A 23565-nucleotide genomic window follows, 5' to 3' on the forward strand; every position below is an offset into this window, starting at 1 on the left:
CTGACCCGGTGAAGGCAAACAGCGGAGAAAGTGTGCGGCATAAAAGCGAGAAGAAAGCAGGAGGCTACAAGAGAGCGAGGCGAGCAGACTAGCAGGGAGGAGGAGAGGAGGAAAGGCCAAGCATCAGACTGAGCGCTCATTATCGCCACCATATTGTGCTGCGTAAGAGTAATGGGAGAGGACACAGTCATCTAGCAATGACCAACAAAAAGGGCGCCTTTTAAGCTTCCCTACTCATTTTTTTTAATCTGTCTACAGTGTCTGAGAACAGTTTCCTCTCTTTTTCCGGGAAAACTAAGCACTACATGAACTACGTGAACACTATACTAAATCCCACATGCACTCTAATTATTCTGTATTTTATATTTAATACAGAGCAGTGAAAAATAAAGCTATTGTTACTCTGCTGTATGTATACGAAGCTCCTCAACTCACTTCAATGAAGTTCCTTGGAAGCAAGATGCTACAATTTGGTAGCATAGAATGGAGCTCTTCAACTTCAACATAGTTCCTTGGAACCAAATACTGCAAAATGACAGCAAAGCACACTATCCAGCTTTTTCTCTCTTTCTTTTTTCTACTGGAATGTTTTTAGGTGAATTTATGGATACTAGCTTTCAAATGGACAGCGACGATATGACAATGACATGGATATATATATATACAGTAGGGATGTAACGCTAAGCACAATATCGTGATATCGTGATATTAAAACTGACAATATCATCGTCATCATGTTCATGATATTTAAATGCAGCACATCTGTTAAAAATGGCAGGTTAATTTCCATTTGTGCAGTTCTAGCACCCTCTGGCGGCAAATTTTTTATTGCAATTAAAATTTTCATTAGGGATCTTTTGGCCCTTCTATGTTTAAAATCTACACTAATTGTCAGATGAACGGGGAAACGTAATATGCCTGTAAAGTAAGTCAATACGTGGAGGAACTCAATGTGTGCGTGCATTAACATGACATAATAATAATAATAATAATAATAATAATAATAATAATAACGTAATAATAATAAAACATAATAACATAACATTGTTATGTACAAAAGCAAAATATTGTGCTTTTTTTAGTATGAGCTCAGTTTTTATTACAATATTGTGACCTTTTATAAATATCGCCAACCTCCCCACAATATCGAGATAATTATCATATCGTGAGCTTCATATCATGATATTGTATTGTGACATTTGGATTTCGTTACATCCCTAAATATACAGTAATGTCATGAATATTATCAAGCATATTGGCTTTAGTTTCCTAACAAAAGAAAGCTAAAAAAAAAAAAAAAAAAGAAAGAAAAAAGATGAACATTATGGCACTAACCTATTAGCATAGGTTATTTAGCAACTAACCATTGGTCGTGGTACTTACATGCAGTAGTACAATCAGAATATGGAGTGTACATTTTCATCATATAGTGATTTAATCACATTTATTAAAAATATACACTTGTAATCACTTGAATTACATTTCTAGACATTGCTTTTATAGAAGATGTGATAACATAATCACTGTCCAATGAAAAGCATTCAACTCCATGGTACTATGAATTTAAAAAGGACATTTTACAGAAAACTGGCTTTTTAATTAATTTAATTGGGTCTCCGTAGTTCCTAACAACTCATACAGTATGAAATTTAACACCCAAGTCAATTCTTTATCTGACCTTTTCTAAAAATGGCTTCGCACAAGCACCATTCTTTTGCTCTCTGAGCGCGGAGGGGTGAACGTCTCCTTCTCTGGAGGGAGCCTCAGGGAATCGAATAACACCCCAAAATGTCGCTGGATATTTTTTGCTCATTGCATTTCTTTGAAAAATAGCCTTGGGAGTGGTCGGAAAAGTCGCTAAATATAGCAACTGAGCTGCTATGTTGGGAGACATGTACCCTATCTGACCCCCAAAGGCGTGATTGTGTGACAAGTGGATATTAAGTGTTCTGTAATTCTTTATTGTGCTGTGATTTTTGCCCAAAGAAAGTCAGACCATAATAATGGATGCTTTTCATTGGACAGAGGTGACATTAAAACTTTGAGCAAAGTTTGGTTACGACAGCTTTAAACCAGAGCAGCACTGTGTGTTTTACCTCAGCATCCCCACTACGTCAACACGGCACCCCCACTGCCCATGAAAAAGACCTTGCAGTTTTCATGCATAACCAACCCTGAGAACAAACACGCACCGTGGCCTCTTACTTGTGACTCTGCTCGCTCTGTAGTCGTTGTACATGCCTGGGTCACAGTTGTCTTGTTTGATTTCAGCTTGTTTGGAATGTTTCTGAAAAGAAAACAAACTTCTGATGAGCAGCCGTTTGTTGGCTTCATAAAAGACAGAAAAGATATTCTGGTACATCGCAACTCTGCAAGGCAGCGTGTTCTCCTCGCTCTGCAGTCATCCAAGGACGCGCTCGAGTGTCACAATAAAAGGGCTTTGTCTTGACTGGCTACAGAAGACAAAAAGAGGATGTAATTCCTCGACTCCTCCGTGAAGCACGACCCTCCGAGGGTCCCATTGACGCGCTATTACCACTCCAACTGGGGAGATCAGCGAAGGGAAAACACAAAAACGCTGGCACAAGAATACTGTAATGCATTTCATTCCACCAAGAGGGCCTCTGAAGGGTGACATGATGACCGCAGTAATTGGTTTTCTCCGGCTATGATAATCTGCACCAGTCACACCATGCAGACACAGCTCTCGGGCCACTAAGAAGGTCGCACTTATCCCCGAACATCGCCCAATTGCGCTCATAGCAGCCTCACAGCTGGTAACACAATGACTGGGAGGCTTTTGAAAAATTTCAGCCGACCCCTGAAGACGTCATTTGCACATTGCTTCATCTCTTAACCAAAAGCATATTTTTAATACTCTACTGGGTTAACAATTAGATAATGTCGACCTACCAAGTTACAGTTCTGTGTTTTGCCACTCATGAATGAATGTGATAGTCAAACCCCATGTACTATATTCTAGTGGCTACCTCGCAACGAGAGTGATTGTACTCTGTGCTTTGGCGTTGACCACTGCCAAAAAATGGCGAGTTAATGAAACGGGTGACACCTCCCAACATTTGCTGGTGGAGTTTGTACAAATCTTTACAAACTCAGTGGAGTCACAAGCGATTTCAACCAACTTCACCTCACATCTGGAAAGCCAGCGAGCCATTTATGTTTCTCGTACGTCCTGGCTTGAAAATTCTTCCCTGACTACTTCAGGAGTAGAACGACCACTTGAATGATTCTTTTCCTCAAAAGTTCTCCGGGAAAAGCGCACTCATTGGGATTAGGGCGTTGTCAGCCATGCAGCTTGACTGTCAGCTTTTTTTGCCATTCAAAAGACTCGCGTACAGAAACAACGTTCACAGAACTGACACAATTGATTTCTCATTATGTATGCGCGAAACAAACTGTCGACTTCTCCGCTCCCCGCGAGGAAAACAGGAGAAAATATACAGGAATTTAAGATCAAAACAGCAGAACTACGGTATTGTATTTTAGAGTACACTATATTTTCAATGATTTTATTTTGAAAATCTCGGGCATGCACCGCATTAATAGCTTATTAGGACCGCTCGCCACTGCTATATCCACAATTCGGCATTCACTTACAGTGGTCCCTCGCTACTTTGTGATTCACTTATTGTGGATTCACGATATCACACATTTGTATTTGGGTCTAAAATTCATACATTACAGGGTCATTTTCAGAAAATTTCCCCCAAAAAATAACAAAATAGAGTTCTCTCACCTTCGAACCACGCCCACTCGCAATAAGGTGAATTGCCACGAAGTAGAGGACATATATTTTGTTTTTGGGTTCGAGTTGTGCTTCTATGTGAGCCATAACGCAACCACCACACATTTCCCACCTTTCTAAACACTTGTTAATTTTGTAAATATAATGAGAAAATTAGCAGAATAAATAAAGAATAGTGTAAATCCGGGAGGGGTGGAGGGGTGTTAATCAAAATAAGGCATTTGTTTTTACTTTGGAAAACAATCCTCAACATTTTTTCTTCTTTTCTGACATGTCATGCGCCAAACCAGTAACTAACTGAATCTTAATCCATGTTTGTTTGTGAATTTTCTGTATTGTCAATTTGGAATAATGTCCTCTTTTTAAAAATACTGTAAAAGGATGGAGATTAAAATGTTTAGCCCCATTCATCAGGGGGGGGAAAAAAAAATCAATAGATGAATTGATAATTAGGGCTGGGGGATGTGTCCAAAAAATAAAATCTTTTTTTTTTTTTCCGTAATTCCGGATGATTGCAATTTTAATCTAATAAACCCAACAAACATTTATTTAATTTATTCATTATTATTTATAATTATTTATTATCCCGTACAAAATGTTCATGCTTACTGATTCTATAAAGTTAACATTCATAGTTCATGCTCATACATACGTCAACATGTCTTTCTTGTAAACCACCCATCCAGCATTCTGTCACTTGTGAAAAATTACAACTCACAAAAACATTTGGATGCAACGTAACATAAGAACAGCTTTTAATGATCCATTAGACAATACTCAATTTCACGGTTTAGCAAATTTTCAACGATTCGATCTTTAAAATCACGATGTATCGAATTAATTTGATTTATTGCCCAGGCCTATTAATCATTAAAATAATCATGAGTTGCAGCCCTAAACAACTGTGTCTTGAATTAAATGAGGCAGAACGGAGCACAGTACTGCAATTCAGTTCCGACTGGAGTACTGACATGACATTTGCTATGGAAAGCTGAGCTACATCCACACAGATCAAAATGCTCATCCCTACTTAGGAGTATGTGGTATTCACAGGAAGAACAAAAGTGAGCAACTTTCACAAAATGATTTCAGCTGATTGTTTGGTCTGTTTTCTTCTGCTGTGTGCACATTATTAATGACTTAATTGGTAAATCATCAGGCAGAATAGTAACTACTATAGATGTAATATTGTATATATTGTGCAGTCACACCAACCTCACCTCATTTTGTTTTCCATGCATATTTGTGTGTATTTGCCCAAATATTTGAGTGCATTTTTCATCTTGATGAATGGAATGCGACCAGACACCCACGTCTTGCTGTGATTAGAGGAGCACTCCCTCTGTTCGACGAGGCTTGTCAGAGTCAAGCGGCCCCTATAGTGATGGAGGAGTACGATGGTCCAGCGTAGTAGCCACAGTAGGCCCGTTCATCTTTCTGTCTCCGCAGCGGGAACCACAGAACTCCAGAAACAGTGCGGCGTCGGATTAATCATAGCAACTTCACAAGAAGTCATTGCGACTTAAGAGGCAGCTCTTGTATACCTTTTTCTTTAAAGAAGCGCTCCCTTAGCCTGCATACTTATCTCTGTGATAAAGGGCTTTATCTCCCACACGGGGCCAAAGAAAAGAAAGCTGCGGCGCTTGCTCAACCGTATTCCCCATATGGATGCAGGACAAGTACGTTGCTCTGAATCATATTTCTTATGCATTCTGAACGCAGACTGATTTTAATGTGGTTATACCTTCTTTTTTTTTTAACAGTTTATACATAGCCTTCAGGACTGTATGCAAGCAGGTTTTAGCCATCATTGTGCCCATACTGTAATTCCAAAACAGCTTTTTCTTCAGAAAGGCGCCAATTTAGAACAGTACGGTAAAAGAGTACAGTTAGGTCCAGAATTGTTTACAGCGTGTTTTTCCAATTACTTCAGTCAAAACATGGCAGCAACACCCCCAAACTACAAGACTGCAATACTGACTGACAATGCCATATTTTTGTGAAACCTCTTAAATTAAAGCCAGTACTGTACATCTCTATTTTATTTTTAATCCAGCAGCTGGTGCAAAAAGGCAAAATCAAACCAACTTGTCCAGCTAGGTCTGTATTGTAACCAGGGCTGGACTGGCCATCTGACATACAGGGCAGATGCCCGGTGGGCTGCTGTCTTTTGGGGCTGATGTGGTGCTATTCAATTATTATTTTCCTCCACTTTACCCCAAGAGATCGGCCCACAATTTAGACGGAGCAGCCAATTAATCCATTTACAATATCAATAGCACACTGAACCAATAAACATCAGTGGTAGCCAAGGGTGGACAGGAATCGGGCTGGGCCAAAACGCCAAGGCCCATTATTTGTGCCAGTCCAGCCCTGATTGTAACTGTATACTCTCATAACAGTGCAGTAAAAAGCATCTGTGTTGTAGTAAAGCTAAAAGTAGTAGCAGTCATGCATTTTTTTCAAGATTAGGTCATATGATTGTTTATCAGAAACGTCCACATCCATGCATTCAACATAGTGTGCTGATCAACAAACAGTTTTTATGACCAGACCCAACATTTTTTTTTTTTTCCTTACTCCATTTAGGAGTAGCGGATATTGTAAATCAAGCAACTGGAAAGCAACATGTCACAAACGATGTTACTCAAAATATATCATATTAAGGACACGGAGGCCGGAGGGAGTGAGCGGGGGCAAAGAGTGCATCCTCCATCGTGTAAGCACAGCTGAAAAACGCTGAGCACAAAAACAATTTTACATAGCTAGAGGACGAATAGAGTACCATTTCTTATCTTGAAATAAGAGTGCATTGGGGAAAAAAAACCCTTTTCAGTAGGTCCACAGTTTTTGATGCAACTGTAATGGATAACACAAAGTGTATGCAGTATGTAACAGTAAATGCTTAAATACAATGCATACATTACACTAGGGGTGTGAATTGCCTAGTACCTGACGATTCGATTCGTATCACGATTCACAGGTCACGATTCGATTCAATACCGATTAATCCCGATACGAATGGTCACGATTCGATACCGATTAATCCCGATACGAATTTATAAGTCGATTGTTGCGATTTTTTTTCATTCATATTTAGAAAATACTAATCAGTAAGCTTGTAGAGTGTAAGATTTATATGAAAATGTATTATTTATTTATCTGAAATTTCAGTCTTATAGAGGTTGTAATCTGTTTCATGTTTGAACAGCATTAAAATAAAAATATTAAGGCTTAATGTGCCGTTCATATAACATTCTTCCATGCTCAAGGTGTGAATCCTAAAAAAATAAATAAATAAATAAAAAAAAAAAAAAAAAAAAATCGATTCTGCCGATTATTGAATCGATTCGAGAATCGCGCGATGTAGTATCGCGATATATCGCCGAATCGATTTTTTTTTAACACCCCTACATTACACGATACATTTTTGTGACTCTTTGTTGGGGTACTAACAAAGGCTAACATCACTTTTCCACTTCTTCACAGTACCTTATCGGCTATACTTGCTTCAAAGCTATTTCATCACCAAAAGTTACTATTTTTACTTTTGGGTTTACCACCAGATTTGTCATCGTAACAATTGAGTAAATTCAGCTAAAATGACGTAATTAAACACACGTACTAAGGGTAGCTTAGCGTGTTGCTATCTATGCTTTAGCACATGAAATTGCAGTTGTATGTAGAGTGAATTAAAAACCGTTTGTGGTTGATGTTTACGTAGTGTGTACAGTTAAGTCCTGTACTGAAAAGATTTGTTATTTGTGCAGTGGAGCAGCAACATGCAGTAGAAATACAAGCCAGATCAGTATACTGATGATTGATGTATTTTGTGGATAAAGTACTCATTCTGTGCACGAAGAGATTACAGGGGAAAAAAAAATAAAAAATCATCTTACGGAGAGAGAGAGAGAGAGACGGGGTATTGTTTAAAAATGACTTCCATATGGCTAACTGTATGGACTAGTTGGGTGAAAATGATGTTATTATGGAGTGGATTAAAATCAAGTGTCTGCTATTAAAGCGTATAATATTCATTAAGCAAAGTAAGACAGAGAGCTGAGTGAAGGGTGATTATAATTAGCATTAGCCTCCTCCGTCTCATAAAAGTCAAACCTATTATATCTATAAATTTCCATTAATACATTTTAAATTAGGGGCAACTCGTTGATTGTAGTGTAAAATCAAAATAAATGGCTGTAGATTGGCCTCAGTTCTTGCTGTCACATGTACTTATGTCACAACACATATAATGAAGTACTGCACTTTCAGACAACCCGACGAGCCATCCAAAATGGAAGTCTGAAACTTGATTGTCATCAACTGGAACATTCTCATGTTACGAGCGGGTATGATTCAGATAATCCAGTGTGACCTCTCCAAGACCTGACCAGAGTTCAAGCCCTGCGATGAAACACGAGCGTCTTCAAAGCAGAATCCTCAGACTTCGGCTAATTACCTCACTTCTCTTCGACCCTGATAAGCCCTACGAGCTGCTTAGAAGTAAAGTCTATCTGCCCGCGAAGAGCGCCGATAAAAATTTTGAGGAGGAAAAATGGTATGGGATGAATCATTATTCACTGGAGCCCATCCAGCTGACTTTGGTCGAAAGGTGGGGTAGAACCTGGACTGTACAGCAGCAAATCGCAGGAGACATGTTGGAAAAACACAATTCACGTCATATCCAAACAAAAAGCTACTCAAAACTGGCACTGATTGACAGTCCTAAATCATTCCTATGGAAATGGCAAAAAAAAAAAAAAAAGTAAATATAAACTCGCTGAACAGATGTAAAACCAAAGTACTTGGACAGTGGACACCACCAGTCCTTTCTGCTTAAATGCATGTTTACGTCACGGTACCTTGCAGTGGACATTCATCTTCTAAAAGCCAACTTAAAACAGTATGGACTGCAATGAGGTTCAAGTGAGGTCCTCAGTACTCCGATAGTTGGAGGTCCAAAATGTGTATCACATTTTCCAGCATACTGTTGAAGACATTTTTTGGCCAAACTCCAAATTTGACTTGCTTTTAAACGGCTTTGCCAATTGAGCTGGCAGTGCATTAGCTTCCTTGTCCCGCAGTCACTAAAAAGACTTCTGTACTTCCAGCACAATTGACGCATGGATTTTCAAACTCTGTCTACATCAGCCAGAGCTATTAAGTGGTCTGCTGGAGCGAAATGACTTGTACTGCTCCCAGAGTACAGCATCAGGCTCAGCAATTCCCTCTTGCTATTATCTCAGGCCACTGTGACAAAGTTAATTTATTGCAAGACAAGCACAAACACGACAACACAAAAAAAGAAAACATAAAAACAAAAAAAAAGAAAGATACAGTTAAGCGCTTTCCTTACCTTTTCTGTTTTGTTTTTTTTCCTGTAATAGTATTTGTCACTTGCAGTCTAAACACAAATGGCCTGTTCTTTTAATGCTTACGGACTGGTGATCTACTGAGCAATTCAGATACTGGAGAGAGTACGAACTAGGGGTGTTAAAAAAAAAAATCGATTCGGCGATATATCGCGATACTACATCGCGCGATTCTCGAATCGATTCAATAATCGGCAGAATCGATTTTTTTTTTTTTTTTTTTTTTTTTTTTTTAGGATTCACACCTTGAGCATGGAAGAATGTTATATGAACGGAACATTAAGCCTTAATATTTTATTTTAATGCTGTTCAAACATGAAACAGATTACAACCTCTATAAGACTGAAATTTCAGATAAATAAATAATACATTTTCATATAAATCTTACACTCTACAAGCTTACTGATTAGTATTTTCTAAATTTGAATGAAAAAAAATCGCAGCAATCGACTTATAAATTCGTATCGGGATTAATCGGTATCGAATCGAATCGTGACCTGTGAATCGTGATACGAATCGAATCGTCAGGTACTAGGCAATTCACACCCCTAGTACGAACTATACTGAAGATGGCTGAGCCCAGTCCATTTGGAAAGATAAGCATTCAGCCTGGGACCATCTCTATAAATCATTATTTGCTACAAAAAAGAATGCCCCTCTACTTCCACTCTAGTCCCCTCCCGTGTTAAATATACATTATTACTGATCCTACCTGAGATTAAACGAATAAATCTTAACTTTATATTCTAGGCGACGGCCTGGATGACTCATCTTCAAAGACTGTATGATCCAAGCCTGCCTGCCTGCCTGCCGTGGATAGCCAATACCTTGCGATTATAATAGGCATTATTTGAAGGTCGTACATTTTGGAAAGCCAACTTAATTTTCTGGCAAAGTGAGCTCCTAAAGTCACATGTAATCATCCACGTTGATGTCACCATATTGCAAGAGACTGACCTCTTGCAAGTCTTCACCATGTTCAGCTCAAACGATTAAAAGGGAAGTCAACCCACGAAAAAGTCTTGAATATGAGTTAGAAGCAGCAAAATCCAGCCGTTTTTATCAATAAAGGTGGCCATTTTCCCACTTGTTGTCGAGTAAAAATGACATCACAGTTGCTCAGGTCTCTGGTAACAACCAATCACAGCTCAGCTTCAGAGAACAGAAGAGCTGTGATTGGTCGTTGCCTGAGCCCAAGAAGAGCAACTGTGATGTCATCTTCAGTCGACAGCAAGTGGCAAAATGGCCGCCCCCTGAGATGGATAAAAACGACTGAATTTTGCATCATAACTCATATTCCACAAATGTAATATTAATCAGAATGTCATGTTTAGACTCGTGAAGTCACATATAACATATTATTGTCAAGAAATGTTTAAGGTTGACTTCCTCTTTAATTACAAACACAGAATGAAAAGGAACTTAAGCTTAAAATTGTTACCTATAAATTCAGTTCTTTGCTTACTCTACCATTGTTCGATGCTCCTAAGATGTACCCCTGATACTTGCACAGTCTATACTAAGTCCGGGGCAAAAGGTAAAATTAAACTGGGGCAAACTGTCAAATGTTATTTGTCCTTTCTCCATTGTTGTGAGCAGTGGCGAGGTGCGGTGCTTCTTTGTCTCGGGGGGGTCTTATCTGCAATGAGCTGCAGTCTCTATTAGCATGGTGATGGAGCCCAGGCCTGCCAACCCAGATAAACCTCCCAGGGTTCTACCCGTAATTTCCAGTGGCTTTTTTTTTTTTGCGCTACAAAAAATTGTTGCATGGACATGACAGGTTCGGGGACAAGGATGGATGAATGTAGACAATAAAGAAGATGTGACCACAAACTAATTCAAACACATAAATAATATGTTGTTTTGCTGAAGAATTGACACACTTTATCATATTATGGGCATAAAAATGTGTGGAGGTAATCAAACTTGTGCTATAATAAAATCTAAGGCAGACGGGTTGTTATAGTTGCCTCACTGTAATGATAACTGCTGCTCCGCAACCATCATGGGGGGAGATCAGAATAATCAACAGACATATATTATGCTTTTCTAGGTGGGCGAGGGATTTGATACAAAGACTCATTATTAAATGCACCGCCTCGTTCTTTAAAAATGAGTAGGATGGAAAGACTAATGCAGATTGACTCACCGCTGAGGAACCAATCAAAAACCTTTATTAACTGTACAGTACAGTCAAGTCACGTTAACATTCTTGACTGTTGAAGTTAAAAATGGTATAACAGTGAATAGTAAAACCACAGTACTTAACCTTTGAAGTTACCTGACAGACACACACAGAGGTAACAGGAAGGCCTTTGCAGAGTGATACTTACTGTCACCTACTAATTAGCCATTATGCTTTCCGCTACCTGCTGTTACTGTATAAAGTTAGTTTTGGATTGGTGTGGGGAAAAAAAATCATTTATATTATGTCTTGTGCAGCCAAAAATCGTTAAAATTAGGTTTGGCATTATTTTTAAAGGCAGGGTCTTCCATTTTCACTCAGGAAAATGCACTTTTTAAATACAGGATGTACACACTTTAACGTTCTCTCAGTCTACACATCTGTGTTTTTGTTAATCTTTTGTGGTAATTTTGTACTAAACCCCCACCCCCCCAGCCTGTATTTTGCCATTTTGTGTTTGTTTTGTCAACTGCGGGACGTTTCTGTGGGGTAAACAACCCCCTCCAGCCAATCGCAGAGCGGGGGGTGTGTTACTCACTGTCGGCAGACGGGGCCGGGGCGAATTTGTTGGCTGCATGACGTCACTCCCGCAGCAACTTGACAGCACGCACAGATTTTTTTTTTCACTCACTCAAGCTTGTGTGAGTGTGTGAGTGAGTGAGTGAGTGAGTGAGTGAGTGAGTGAGTGAGTGAGTGAGTGAGTGAGTGAGTGAGTGAGTGAGTGAGTGAGTGAGTGAAAAAAAAAATCTGTGCATGCTGTCAAGTTGCCGCGGGAGTGACGTCAGGCAGCCGACAAATTCGCCCGGCCCCGTATGGCGACAGTGAGTGACACGCCACACAAGTGACACAAATCTTACAGTGTACATGTACAAGTTTACTGAATGGTATTTTCTAAATTTGAGTAAAAAAAAAAAAAAAATCGCAACAATAGACTTGTAAATTCATATCTGGATTAATCGGTATTGAATCGAATCATAACCTATGAATCGTGATACGGATCGTATCGTCAGGTACTAGGCAATTCACACCCCTAGTAGCTTTGCTATTTAACTGCACACACATGCATGTTTTTGTTATATTTATATTATGCATATTTTCAGAAATCAGAATGGGACCAGCTCTGTTTCAATTTCAGCCAGTAAAAGCTTTGTCTTCAGAAGCATATGTTTTTCAGAAATTTAAGGTTGAACTCCAAGCTATGCCACTTTTATGGCACCTGAATGTACTTTTTTTTTTTTTTTTACCTTTGCAATAATATATAAGCGTTGCCAGATCACATGCCCATCTGCTGAGGTCAATGTTAATGTGTGGACAAACAGCCGTCACAGTACCAAGCCATACACAGAGGACAGGACACCGGACAGGCCCATTAGACCACCTAGCACTGCCAGACTGTCATCCTATTTATATCCCGTGCAATAATTAATACAGGGGCAGCCCAGAAGCAGCAGAGCGCCAGAGTTTGGAGAAAGACAGCGATGTGATGTTCCCATGGTGAAGACAGCAAGTCATTTTCAGACTCTCCCATGGGAGAGAACTAATGACAGGCTCCACCAGCTCCGCATCGGAACATTCACTGCGTGTACGGCTAACATTTCAAATTAATGTTGACCTGCTAAATGCAAGTGAACCGAGTGCCGACAATAACACGGTGGCCTCAATACTGCAATGCAGCACTGGCTGGACAGCAGTGCTTGTTGGAGCCGATGCTGTGGGTGTGTTGAAGTTGATATATTAATCCTAATGGAACTTGTATCATATGCCAATATTGTACTTTCACGCCATCAGCAGACAACAAGATGAGGATGTGCATGAAGTGCCATTTCCTTTATGTACAGGTACTGGAAACTTTAATGCTCATCTGGAATTTCTCGAGTTTAGCGCGCCAAAGCATTCACTTGGTGTATATTTTGCTTTTTCTTTGTCTTTATTTGAAACACTAATTTCGTAAAAACAGGACCAGGTAAAACTCACTTGGCTGTAAGGCTGATACTAAAGTTCTAAAGTTCTTCATTTTAAAGTTCTACTCTTAAGAGCGGTTAACTTGTTTTTACGTGACAGTTGAAATTATTAGCACATGCAGTAATTTACAGTTCAATTAAGTTTAGAAAATTGAAACACTAGGCTAATCTTCTATTTTGGATCATACTTTTATATCCAACTCCAGAGGAGTGACTGCCTCGCCAGTCATGAACCTCGTCGCACTTCACTGGTCAGAGGGAGCTGTAATAGAGCCGGATGATGCCGATGTAAACGGTGAATGCCAAGATAGAGGGTTGGGGTTGTGAAGGTTAACAGTAACACCAGTTAACAGTCACTTCTTCCACCGTGTTGTGTTGAAAGCAACTGCCACTGTCAAACAAGTATTTGGTACCTTCTCTGGGTTTTGTGTACAAAGTAAAACCCAGTGATGGTTATTGTGGGATCTATCATATCTGCACATTTGAGAGATCTTATTTACTTAAGAGTGGTATGTTTATTTCAATACTTAAAGAACTATGAAGGTTTTTATTATGGCAATTGTTTGGCCCCACCCACACACACATTATTTCACATTCATTGCTTCCTATGGGAAAATAGTTACTGAATCACAACTTTTCACTCTTAGATTGTTCCACTTCATGATGTGTTATTCAATTTCCACAGTTTAGAATTTGAGTAATATAAGTTCACAGTAAACTACAGTGCAATTATAAGCCTCAAAGAGCTCCAGCCGCTGATGGCATTTCCCCCATTAGTGGCACGGGAATGTCATTTGGAGGCAGCGATATTTCATTTCGGAAAGTGTTTAACACAGTAATGAAGAAGTCACCGTTTTGGAATTAACTTGTCACAGGATTGAACAGATCCAATAAAAGAAAAAGAAAAAAAGAAGTCACTTGCGAAGCATGTCATAGTGTAATTATCAGTAAAAATCACCCTTGTGGAAATCAGAGGGTGCAACAAAAATATACAGCAGAGTATAAATTGAAATTCCCCTTGAAGGATCACGTGTCAAGTGAGACACCTTTGATTAATTTGAACCAATGTGTGAATAATTGTTTACGCACCATCACTTTTCATTGTTGGCACATCCGTCATAGTGCTTGAACTTTAGGAACAAGCAATATAAGCAGACTGAGTGGAAAACAACATGAAATGGAGATGCTACACTTTGGTACGGCTATTATGTTATATGGAGCGAGTGTTGAAGTAAGTCCAAAGAGGCAGAGGCTCGGTTTTCCTGTCCAAGTGAGGAAATGTGGAGCTGTATTTCAGAAGTGAAGACAGACTATGACAAACAACATCAGGAAATTAAGTGGTGGCTGGCACAAACAGGATTTATGATGGATTACAACAGAGATCATTCTCATAGGTTTTCATTTAACATAAGTAAAAAAAAAATAATGTCCAATTCGTGGTTAAGTAGCTGAAATCTCGAATACCTGTGATTCCCACGTGTTGGCGTGCTGGAGTGTGTGTAGGTGCTCTGAGCCAAGCCGCTATCAAATCATCAGTATTTCTTTTCAAAGTACAAGAGACTGGAGGCAGTGTGATAGAGTTGAAGGTGGCTGTAATTAGCTAGCGACACCACAGAGAGGACTGCTGCTGAAAAGAAATTGCGACGTTTTCATTGTTTGATTTTTAAGTTCGGGTACTCAGATACTGTCAGTAGTAATTTTTGCTTCCCACGCCTCAAAAGCTGGGCGCTTCTGTTCTTGCTCCCAATGTGTTAGCCCTGCAGTGAACTGGCAATCTGTCCTGGTAAAACCAACAGTAACATTTATTTATTTATTTATTTATTTATTTATTTATTTATTGCCAATATCAGTCTGAATAGGCTTGATGTTGCCAAGTTGCGAATGAAGAAAATACAAGGTCTACCCAGTCTACCATTTTGGTCTCATTTCAAAACAACGGATAGTTAAAGAAATGGTCTGTTGCAGGGTTAGAATGACACCAATGTAAATTCTTAACCACATCATTATTCTGAGCATTATCAATAAATTCATATTAAGCATAGAAATTGCTCTTTAAAAGTTTCATCACTGAGATTCCATACATCTTCTTAACTAGTTCACTGGTTGTTGTTAAGTCATTTAACCGTCAGTAAAAACCACCGGATACAGTTGAGGCGATGCACCCACAAGGCCATTTAAGCCATCTAGCCTCGAGACTGCCAATTTTCCCTTCTTTCAACACGTCAACCTTCGAGGATGGAACGCACACTAGCTGCCAAATACAACACATTCAGCTGCCACTCGAACAAGTTGTTATTCACCTCAACCGCCAGTCATTACATTGATGTTGACACATGGTGGGATTACATGGACTTCTAAAATTCTAAAAGTATTTGAGAAAATCGGGCAAGCACGCTCTGTAATATTTACTGAATTATTTTGTGTCTAAATCTTGATTGATATTTTTCACGCCCAAAGAACTATTTCCAAGTTGTGTTCTGAAGGCGTGTAAAAAAAAAAAAAAAAAAACACTTTTGCTTTTAGATCTAACTCCTTAAATGATGTCACGAAGAGTCAACACAGATGTAGAAAAGGTTTCAAAGAAGATTGTTACCATCCAACAAACTACAAAAAAATGATTGACATCTAGTGCACCGGCCATTGAACCTACTACAACCCCAGCACATGAAGAGGAAGCTTTCATCCCCTTGTACAGAAATCAAGTGGAAGGTCTGGCAAACATCGACAGGGAGGTACAAAAAGCAGCAGAATGATGCGCACGGCACTTGACAGAAAATGGCTCCATTATTACGGCGAATTAGAAATTGACGGCAATTTGTCTTGGACTGTAAAACGTCTTCATGGGTGACAGAAAAAAAACAGGTAATATCCTCTTCCATTCCCAACAGATCGCATAAGCAGGCCCGCTCTCAGTTGTCAAATAGCTTTTCCCGATAATAACCTGCGATCTTGATGAACATTCCACTCGCAAGTATTTCTGCTGCTTGAGTGTTTTTCTACTGAGTTGTTTTGTTCAGCTGAAGCTGTTCTCAGAAGTTAGAGCGAGATTTAAGCATGTCATAAAAAGTACATAATATGAACAACTTACTTTTAAATTGCTTGTTTAAAAATAGTTGCTGTCCAGTGCCCAGCCATCAAGTGTGAATGAACTATCAGTTAAAATCAATACCATTAGGGGACTGGAATTTTGGGTGCCAGTCTGAACTGTAATTGTAATATATATATATATATATATATATATATATATATATATATATATATATGCTGCACCTGAGTATGTCGCCAGACCAGCCAAACTACGAAAAAAGTGTGACTTGTGTGTCATTAGTTATCCATCAATATGTTATGTAACTGTAACACTATGATCAGATCACAAAACATCATAACGGCCCTCAGTGGGAAACCATACCAAGAATGTGGCCCATGACAAAATTGGGATTTATACCCCTGGTTTCCAGTATTCACCCATTATATCGCAGGCTATCATTCACGTCCGCACTCTATTTATAACGATTTGAAATCCTTCATAGCAGCAGTATACCGCAAGTCCAAATTTAGACTTGTGTAAGGCCACATGTAAGCAGCATTGTTTTCAACTTGAAGATTTGCAATGTAAATAACAGCTTACCACCTTTTACTGTGTACTATCAAGTAATCCATATCAGATATCCCTTTATGTACATTTATTGGACACCTGAAACAACACAGAGACATCAGGCAGCGCCAACATGTGTTAGATTAGTGCTGTTAAATGTTTAGATAGGTGAATTGAGCTAGGCCGTTTAGTCACTGTGACCTGTCCTGGATTGACGCCTTTCTATGTCTGCACTCTGGCACACTTTTCCAGCAGAAACCAGTCAAGACCATCAAGGTCACACATTCTCAAATGGGCTAGGCTGAGCCGCCCACCGGCCCAGACAGTATAAGAGTAGAGACCATTTTGAAGAGATTAGATCCTCTTCCGCATACTAAGAGAAGAGGCTCTAATCTCTTCAAAATGGTCTCTACTCTTAGTAAGATTTCGGCAAGTCCCCGCTCAAGCTCATCTAAGGACTTTCGCCAAGCAGTTCCTACTAATAAAGTCTTGTTTCTACTAAACGCTACGGTATTGTTCGATTTGCTGTATCTCTGTACTTGTTTTACTGAGTTTCCAATGTGAAAGGTCCAAACACTGAACATTAAGCCACTTTTCAGTACTGCTGAGTTGTGGTGCTAGTCAGAGAATTGTCTGAATTGTCTTTCATATAAAAAAGTAATGAATTGAATGGGAAGAAAGAAGGATCAAAACCTAATCTACGCACCTCACAGTGGTCTCCTGATGACAGTTTACGGATATGGAAGTTTTCTACATCACTTATTTAAAACAATGTTGCTGAAGTTCAAAGCATATAATTGTCCAAAATGTCTAGCCAGGTGTTTACAAATTAAGATAAATGGGAAACGAGGGGATCTTGCGAAATCCCCAATTGATTAAACCACTGATTAAGCAGTATATCCCTAAGTCTTTCATCCGTAATCTACTCTGTAGAAACATTCTTTTTTGATTATTTTACATTTTTCTTTCTAATAAAGGTGTTGTTTTAAGAGCTGGAACAGCCAACATTTTACACTGTAGAATATTTAAATGAGCGTGGTTCCACAAATTTATGCTTGCACCCAGATGAAGGCACTGGGTCCAGTTGGAGAGATCTAGTTGACATTCAGCTTACATCCTCCTCCCCCCTTTAGTTAGTTCGTAGGCAACAGCCAATTAAAGGGACACCACGGCTGCTGAATCCCACAACAGCCTGAGAGGGAAGTGGCAGAGCGTCTGGGAACAGGTGGAATATATACAACTTAAACTGTTTGTTTTCTCCCTTGCCCTTCATTTTAGCAAAGGACAGTTCTGACTTGATCTGCTTTGGGAATTTTATTTACGTGACAGAATCCAGCTTTAACTGCATGGCGAAGTACTCGTGTGGGCAGTCGTATCTATAGTAATGTGAAAAGTCACTACATAAACCGCAACTCCCACAACAAGCCCTTCAGGAATGGCAATATGTCATTTTCTCCTTTAAAAGCAGGGATGAATATTGACAATATATGGCTGCCACTGATCTATTCACTAATTTTTTGATGACCTAATTAGCATTAGGCTGTGACGTTCAACTGACCACATCTCCCCATTTTTATTACATTACACAGTGCTCCCCTGTTATACATTTCGGTTATTTACTGTATCACAAATGTGTTTTGTGGCACGCACCATATATGCGTCTGTCGTGAAAATACCGGCTATTTTGTAGAAATTTGCTCATCAAAACTGTTAACTGTTGAAAAAAGCTGCAGGAAAAATGTCACTACTTACGGGTAAACAAAAATACAGAAAGCGATACCATTTTTTTGCCCACTTTGGAGCTCATGTTTATTAATAAAAACAATAATTGAATTGGATCCAAATAAAACTGACCTATGATCAGTGCAGCAATGATTTGCGTCGACGGACGAATCACTATGAATCCAGTCTATCCCCAGGGTTCCCCTTGTGGAATCTCTAAATAAAAATGCATTTTTTAGTATAATTTCAAATGTTATGCAAATTCAAATACAACTACCGGTACATTTATTTGTGAATGCTGTAATCAAGAGCAGCTCTAACAATGGCACTCTATCAAAGGTTACTTCCAAATACCAATATCAAAAGAAATCTGTAGCATTGAAGTAGACCAAGCATCTTTCCAGTATGCAGATAAGAGTGTGAATATTAATGTGATGGTTAAGTCCCCATAGCCACATAATGATCTACAAGATCATCTTCCCATTTTCAGATTTTGAATTTTCACGTTGCGGTACAAAGCACATGCGAACGCATGACCCCCTTGGCATTGTTTTTCCATCTCGCTATTGTCAGCAAAGGCCTCTAAATGTTGCTTCTATTCGCTGAAATGATGAGCAGATAGTGTTGCTGTAATCCCAGAGCATGTCAGTGAGGAAAAAACACGGAGGCTGCAGAGAACGATACTCCATGGAGACAGTCTTAAGAGGAGTACACAAAGAATCCGATAACCCCAAAGAGACAAGAGCCTTCCGGGGGCGATCACTAATTAGGAATGGATGAATAAATGAAACTCTATAGGCTACCTAAAGTTTAAGACTATGTATGATTAAAGGCCTTTTACAGCAGAAGAGTGGCAGACCATCATAAGCTGCTGCCAATTCAATAAACAGGGTGGTCTGAAAAAATTGACATAAATTTGAAATACTGTATGAATATCTAGTAACTACGGTACATGTCAAAGGAAAAATCAATAACCACAAGTCTCAAACAATTTTTTCTAAGTGTTCTGTCTCATTCCTGTTTTTTCCCTAACTCTGATTGGGTTGGTTAGCCTCTTAGTAGGAGCCGGTACTGCCCTGAATATTGTGAAGAAAGGTTTCTGATTTTTGAGCTTCTGTGACTGCTGTTGTGCATTTAAGTCCATACGTTTGACAAGTAGGAGTATTGAGTATACAAGACATCTACTGTAGGCCCGATCCGCCAGCTAGTTAGCTGCTATATGCTGTGTGTTACTTGTGTGTGTCCCGGAATGTTTTATGGTTTTATACGGAAGTGTGGAAATGCCAATGTGGAGTAAACATGTTTGACTGACAAGTAAATACGCGTATACATACTCACAAATCAGTTTGATGACCGTACTTGTTGTAGGCTAAATGCTACAAACATAGCATCCATCCATCCATCTTCTGAACCGCTTACTCCTAACAAGGGTCGCGGGGGGTACCGAAGCCTATCTCAGCAGGCTATGAGCAGTAGGCGGGGGACACCCTGAATTGGTTGCCAACCAATTGCAGGGCACACAGAGACGAACAAGCATCCACATGCACAAGCACACCTAGGGACAATTCGGAGCGGCCAAATTAACCTGCCATCCATGTCTTTGGATTGTGGGGGGAGACCGGACTACCCGGAGAAGACCCAAGCAGGCACGGGGAGAACATGCTGGACTCGAACCTCGAGTCCTCAGTACTGGGAGGCGGACTTGCTAACCACTAACCCACCGTGCCGCCCACAAACATAGCACATATGCCCATAATGCTACAGGGTGTTGACTAACATCTATACACAACCAACTGCCAGTCTTTCATCATTCACCTGATCAGGGTCATAATATGTCTTCCTACATTTTTGGAAATCGCACAACCAGAATATTCGCCCCACCCCCCAATCTCCCTCAGCAAAGAAACCATTAACTGTAATGAGAATCGATGGGGGTGTTAAAGGTATTGACAGTCCAGAGCAGAAGCAGCTTTGGTGTCATCTTTATTAGTCTGGAAAAGAAGCGCACCTCTCTCTAGGCCGGCGGCACTAAAAAGGAGTATATTGATCAGAAGGTCAGGCCAAATGGAATTCAGATCCTTTCATTCTTCGTGTCACTCGACAGTCTCCTCCTAACAGCTGTCCGTCCTTTTTCAGCTGAAACCAAGGCCAGCATCGCGTGCAATAAAGGTTGAAAGAGTATGAATTAGTTTGACAAGTGTTATGTTGGAATTCTAAAAAGCAAAAACATCTGCCCAATCTTGATAACATTACCTGGGGAGTGGGAGAGGGGTATTATATTATTCGACACTAGTTTTCCATAATTTTTCAGCCCTAGCTCTTTCCATATAGTCTTAGCTACGTCAATTACTAGTGTTGACTTCCGAGGCAACCACATCATACAGTTCACAACACTTCTAAATCATACGGTGCACAGCTTTAGTGTCTGTCCAGTGATTGACGGATCATCTCTTCAGAATTTACTTTTCCAGTCCAGGCTGCTATAGGCAACAGATTTCTCAGTGACCCTGAACACAATACATGCTGTAGAAAATAGACGGATAGATGTACCACTCGATAGTGACAAGGGAGTCTGACAAGACTGCCATATCAAGTGCAGTTAACCATTTTTTAAACACTGAACTCATTTGTAACATGGCTAAGTTGACACCGGAAGTCTGTCGTAGTACCAAGTTTGACCTGTTATCTTCCTGTTATCTTATCTGTTAACGACATAACATTTGCAAATTTTTCTCCTTGTCATTTTTACAGCGGTAAATAATTTATGAGACATGTGATGCAAACACTCAACACAACCAGTTGCTATTCTACCATCTTGTTCAGTTTCACATCACAATCAGGGAATTAGTGGCTTGGTCGAACTCTGACCATTTTTGGAACAGATTTGATCGCGAGGGAGGGAAAATCCTACGTGTCCTACACTGCCTATGATGAGGCTTGGTGAAGGAGACATTGTTTTTCATTTAAATCCTCATCAAAATCATCAAAAACAGTCGCAGCCTTCAATGACAGCCAACTCATTAGCTCTAGTTAATGTGATGAAACATGGATTCAACCCAACGCTTTGACTTTAATCAGCAAGCAATCACACATGATCATTTTATAATTTCATGGAGTTAACATTCGAATATTTTCGAGTAAATATTAAACATACTCATAAGAAGTTTTTTTTTTTTTTTTTTGGGGGGGGGGGGGGGGGGGCATGCTGGCAGATGGATTAAAGTTTTTACAGTGCTTCATCTGATTCCAGCGTTTCCTCTGAGGCAGGAAAAGCAGTCAAATCCTTTCACACATTTATCCAGATGTCTCACCCGCTGCAGCCATCCTGGTTTTTAGAGCTTGGAGTCTTTTCAAACGCCTTGGCAGCTACTCAGAAGCTATCTTTCATCAAAAAGTTCCAGTGACAGCATCGAGGATAGTTCTAGCCAGTGAGCGCGTGTGGGGTGGGGTTGCTGGATGGTGTTTCACTTCTGCACTTGCTTGCATAGCGCTATTGTTTTAGTAGCTTTGAAAAGAATCCCCGTTAAGCTAATTAGCATGTGGGGAAAACGTGGCTACCTCCTCCAGCTCAGTAATCAATCAAAGGAGGCACACGCCTCGGTTTTGAGTGACGGTTAAATGGTTACAATGCAAAGAGCCGGTGACCCAATTGATATAAAGCACGGCCTCACATTTGTTACATATACTGTAATATAATCAATTTTAAGAGGCAGATGCTGCGACCTTTCCCGAGAACATTAATACAGAAGCCTCAAATCTAGGTTAGAGGCTATCCTTATAATCACCTCCCCCCCCTGAGATTCACAGTGATGTGCACCCCCTCAAACTTGTCATTGTGAATGAAGTTCTCTAAATTACTGGGTTATGAAATTAATTTATTTCACACCTTTAGGAGCTATCACATATGATTATACTCCAACGGGATGTGGTGGCAAGGTTGCTACTGAATGCTATAGTGGAAAAGACAACAACAGGGCATGGATGTTTCAGCAGGGTTTCGGTCCTACTAATTACAATTCGCGCTGCTCGACTATGGAAAAAATAACAATCACGATTAGTTTGGCAATAACTGAAACCATTATTAACGATTATTTTTGGTACAAAACAAGAAAATGTTCCAGTATTTAAAAATATTAAGACAAATTAAAAAAAATAGAAAAACTATAATTATGTAAATTCCCTTTGGACCAAACATAATTTATAATAATATATATTTATTTATTAATGTTGGCAAAAACTTTTAGAGTGCAGTATGTGCAGGACTAGGGGTGTTAAAAAAAAAAATGGATTCGGCAATATATTGCAATATTACAGCTTGCAATTCTCGAATCAATTCAATAGGCAGCCAAATCAATTTTCAAACATCCATTTATGATGGAAAAATATTCAACAAAACATCTTACTTAGGGTTAGGATTCACACCTTAAGCATGGAAGAATGTTATATTAATGGAACATTAAGCCTTAATATTTTATTTCAATGCTGTTCAAACATGAAACAGACTATTTTAACCTGCTTGTTAAATACAGTGGCTCAGTTATAAGACTGAAGTTAAATAGATAGATAAATAAATAATACATTGATGACAGATAAATAAATAATACACTTTCATACAAATCTGACTGTGTACATGTACAAGTTTACTGAATAGTAGTTTCTAAATTTGAGTAAAAAAAAAAAGAAAAAGAAAAAAATAGCAACAATGGACTTATAAATTCGTATCGGGATTAATAGGTATCGAATTGAATTGTGACACAAATCGAATCGTCAGGCACCCTACATTTATTTTTTGATACAAAACAAGAAAATGTTTGATGTAAAAAACAAATAAAAAATATTAAGACAAATAAAATTCTTTGAAACACTATAATTATGCAAGTTCCTTTTGGATGAAACAAATTTTTTTAGTTATTTTAAAATTTAAAAAAGGTGCACATGTATAAATTTAAACAACTCAACAATTA

At 39.2% G+C, this 23565-nt stretch overlaps 1 protein-coding gene across 3 annotated transcripts in view; it reads right to left on the reverse strand.

The window, feature by feature from the left end:
* Nucleotides 1–23565, reverse strand: part of enox2 (ecto-NOX disulfide-thiol exchanger 2) — a 179996-nt gene that overhangs the window by 139531 nt on the left and 16900 nt on the right. For 2 of the 3 annotated variants that reach the window (XM_077531908.1, XM_077531909.1), the window contains one exon: nt 2206–2287. The exons of the other annotated variant lie outside the window; for it this stretch is intronic. In XM_077531908.1, the coding sequence (XP_077388034.1) occupies nt 2206–2287 (82 nt within the window). The remainder of the gene's footprint in view (nt 1–2205; nt 2288–23565) is intronic. 3 annotated transcript variants of the gene reach the window in all.

This window comes from Festucalex cinctus, chromosome 9 (genome assembly GCF_051991245.1).
Source record: "Festucalex cinctus isolate MCC-2025b chromosome 9, RoL_Fcin_1.0, whole genome shotgun sequence".
In the NCBI taxonomy this organism is placed as follows: domain Eukaryota; kingdom Metazoa; phylum Chordata; class Actinopteri; order Syngnathiformes; family Syngnathidae; genus Festucalex; species Festucalex cinctus.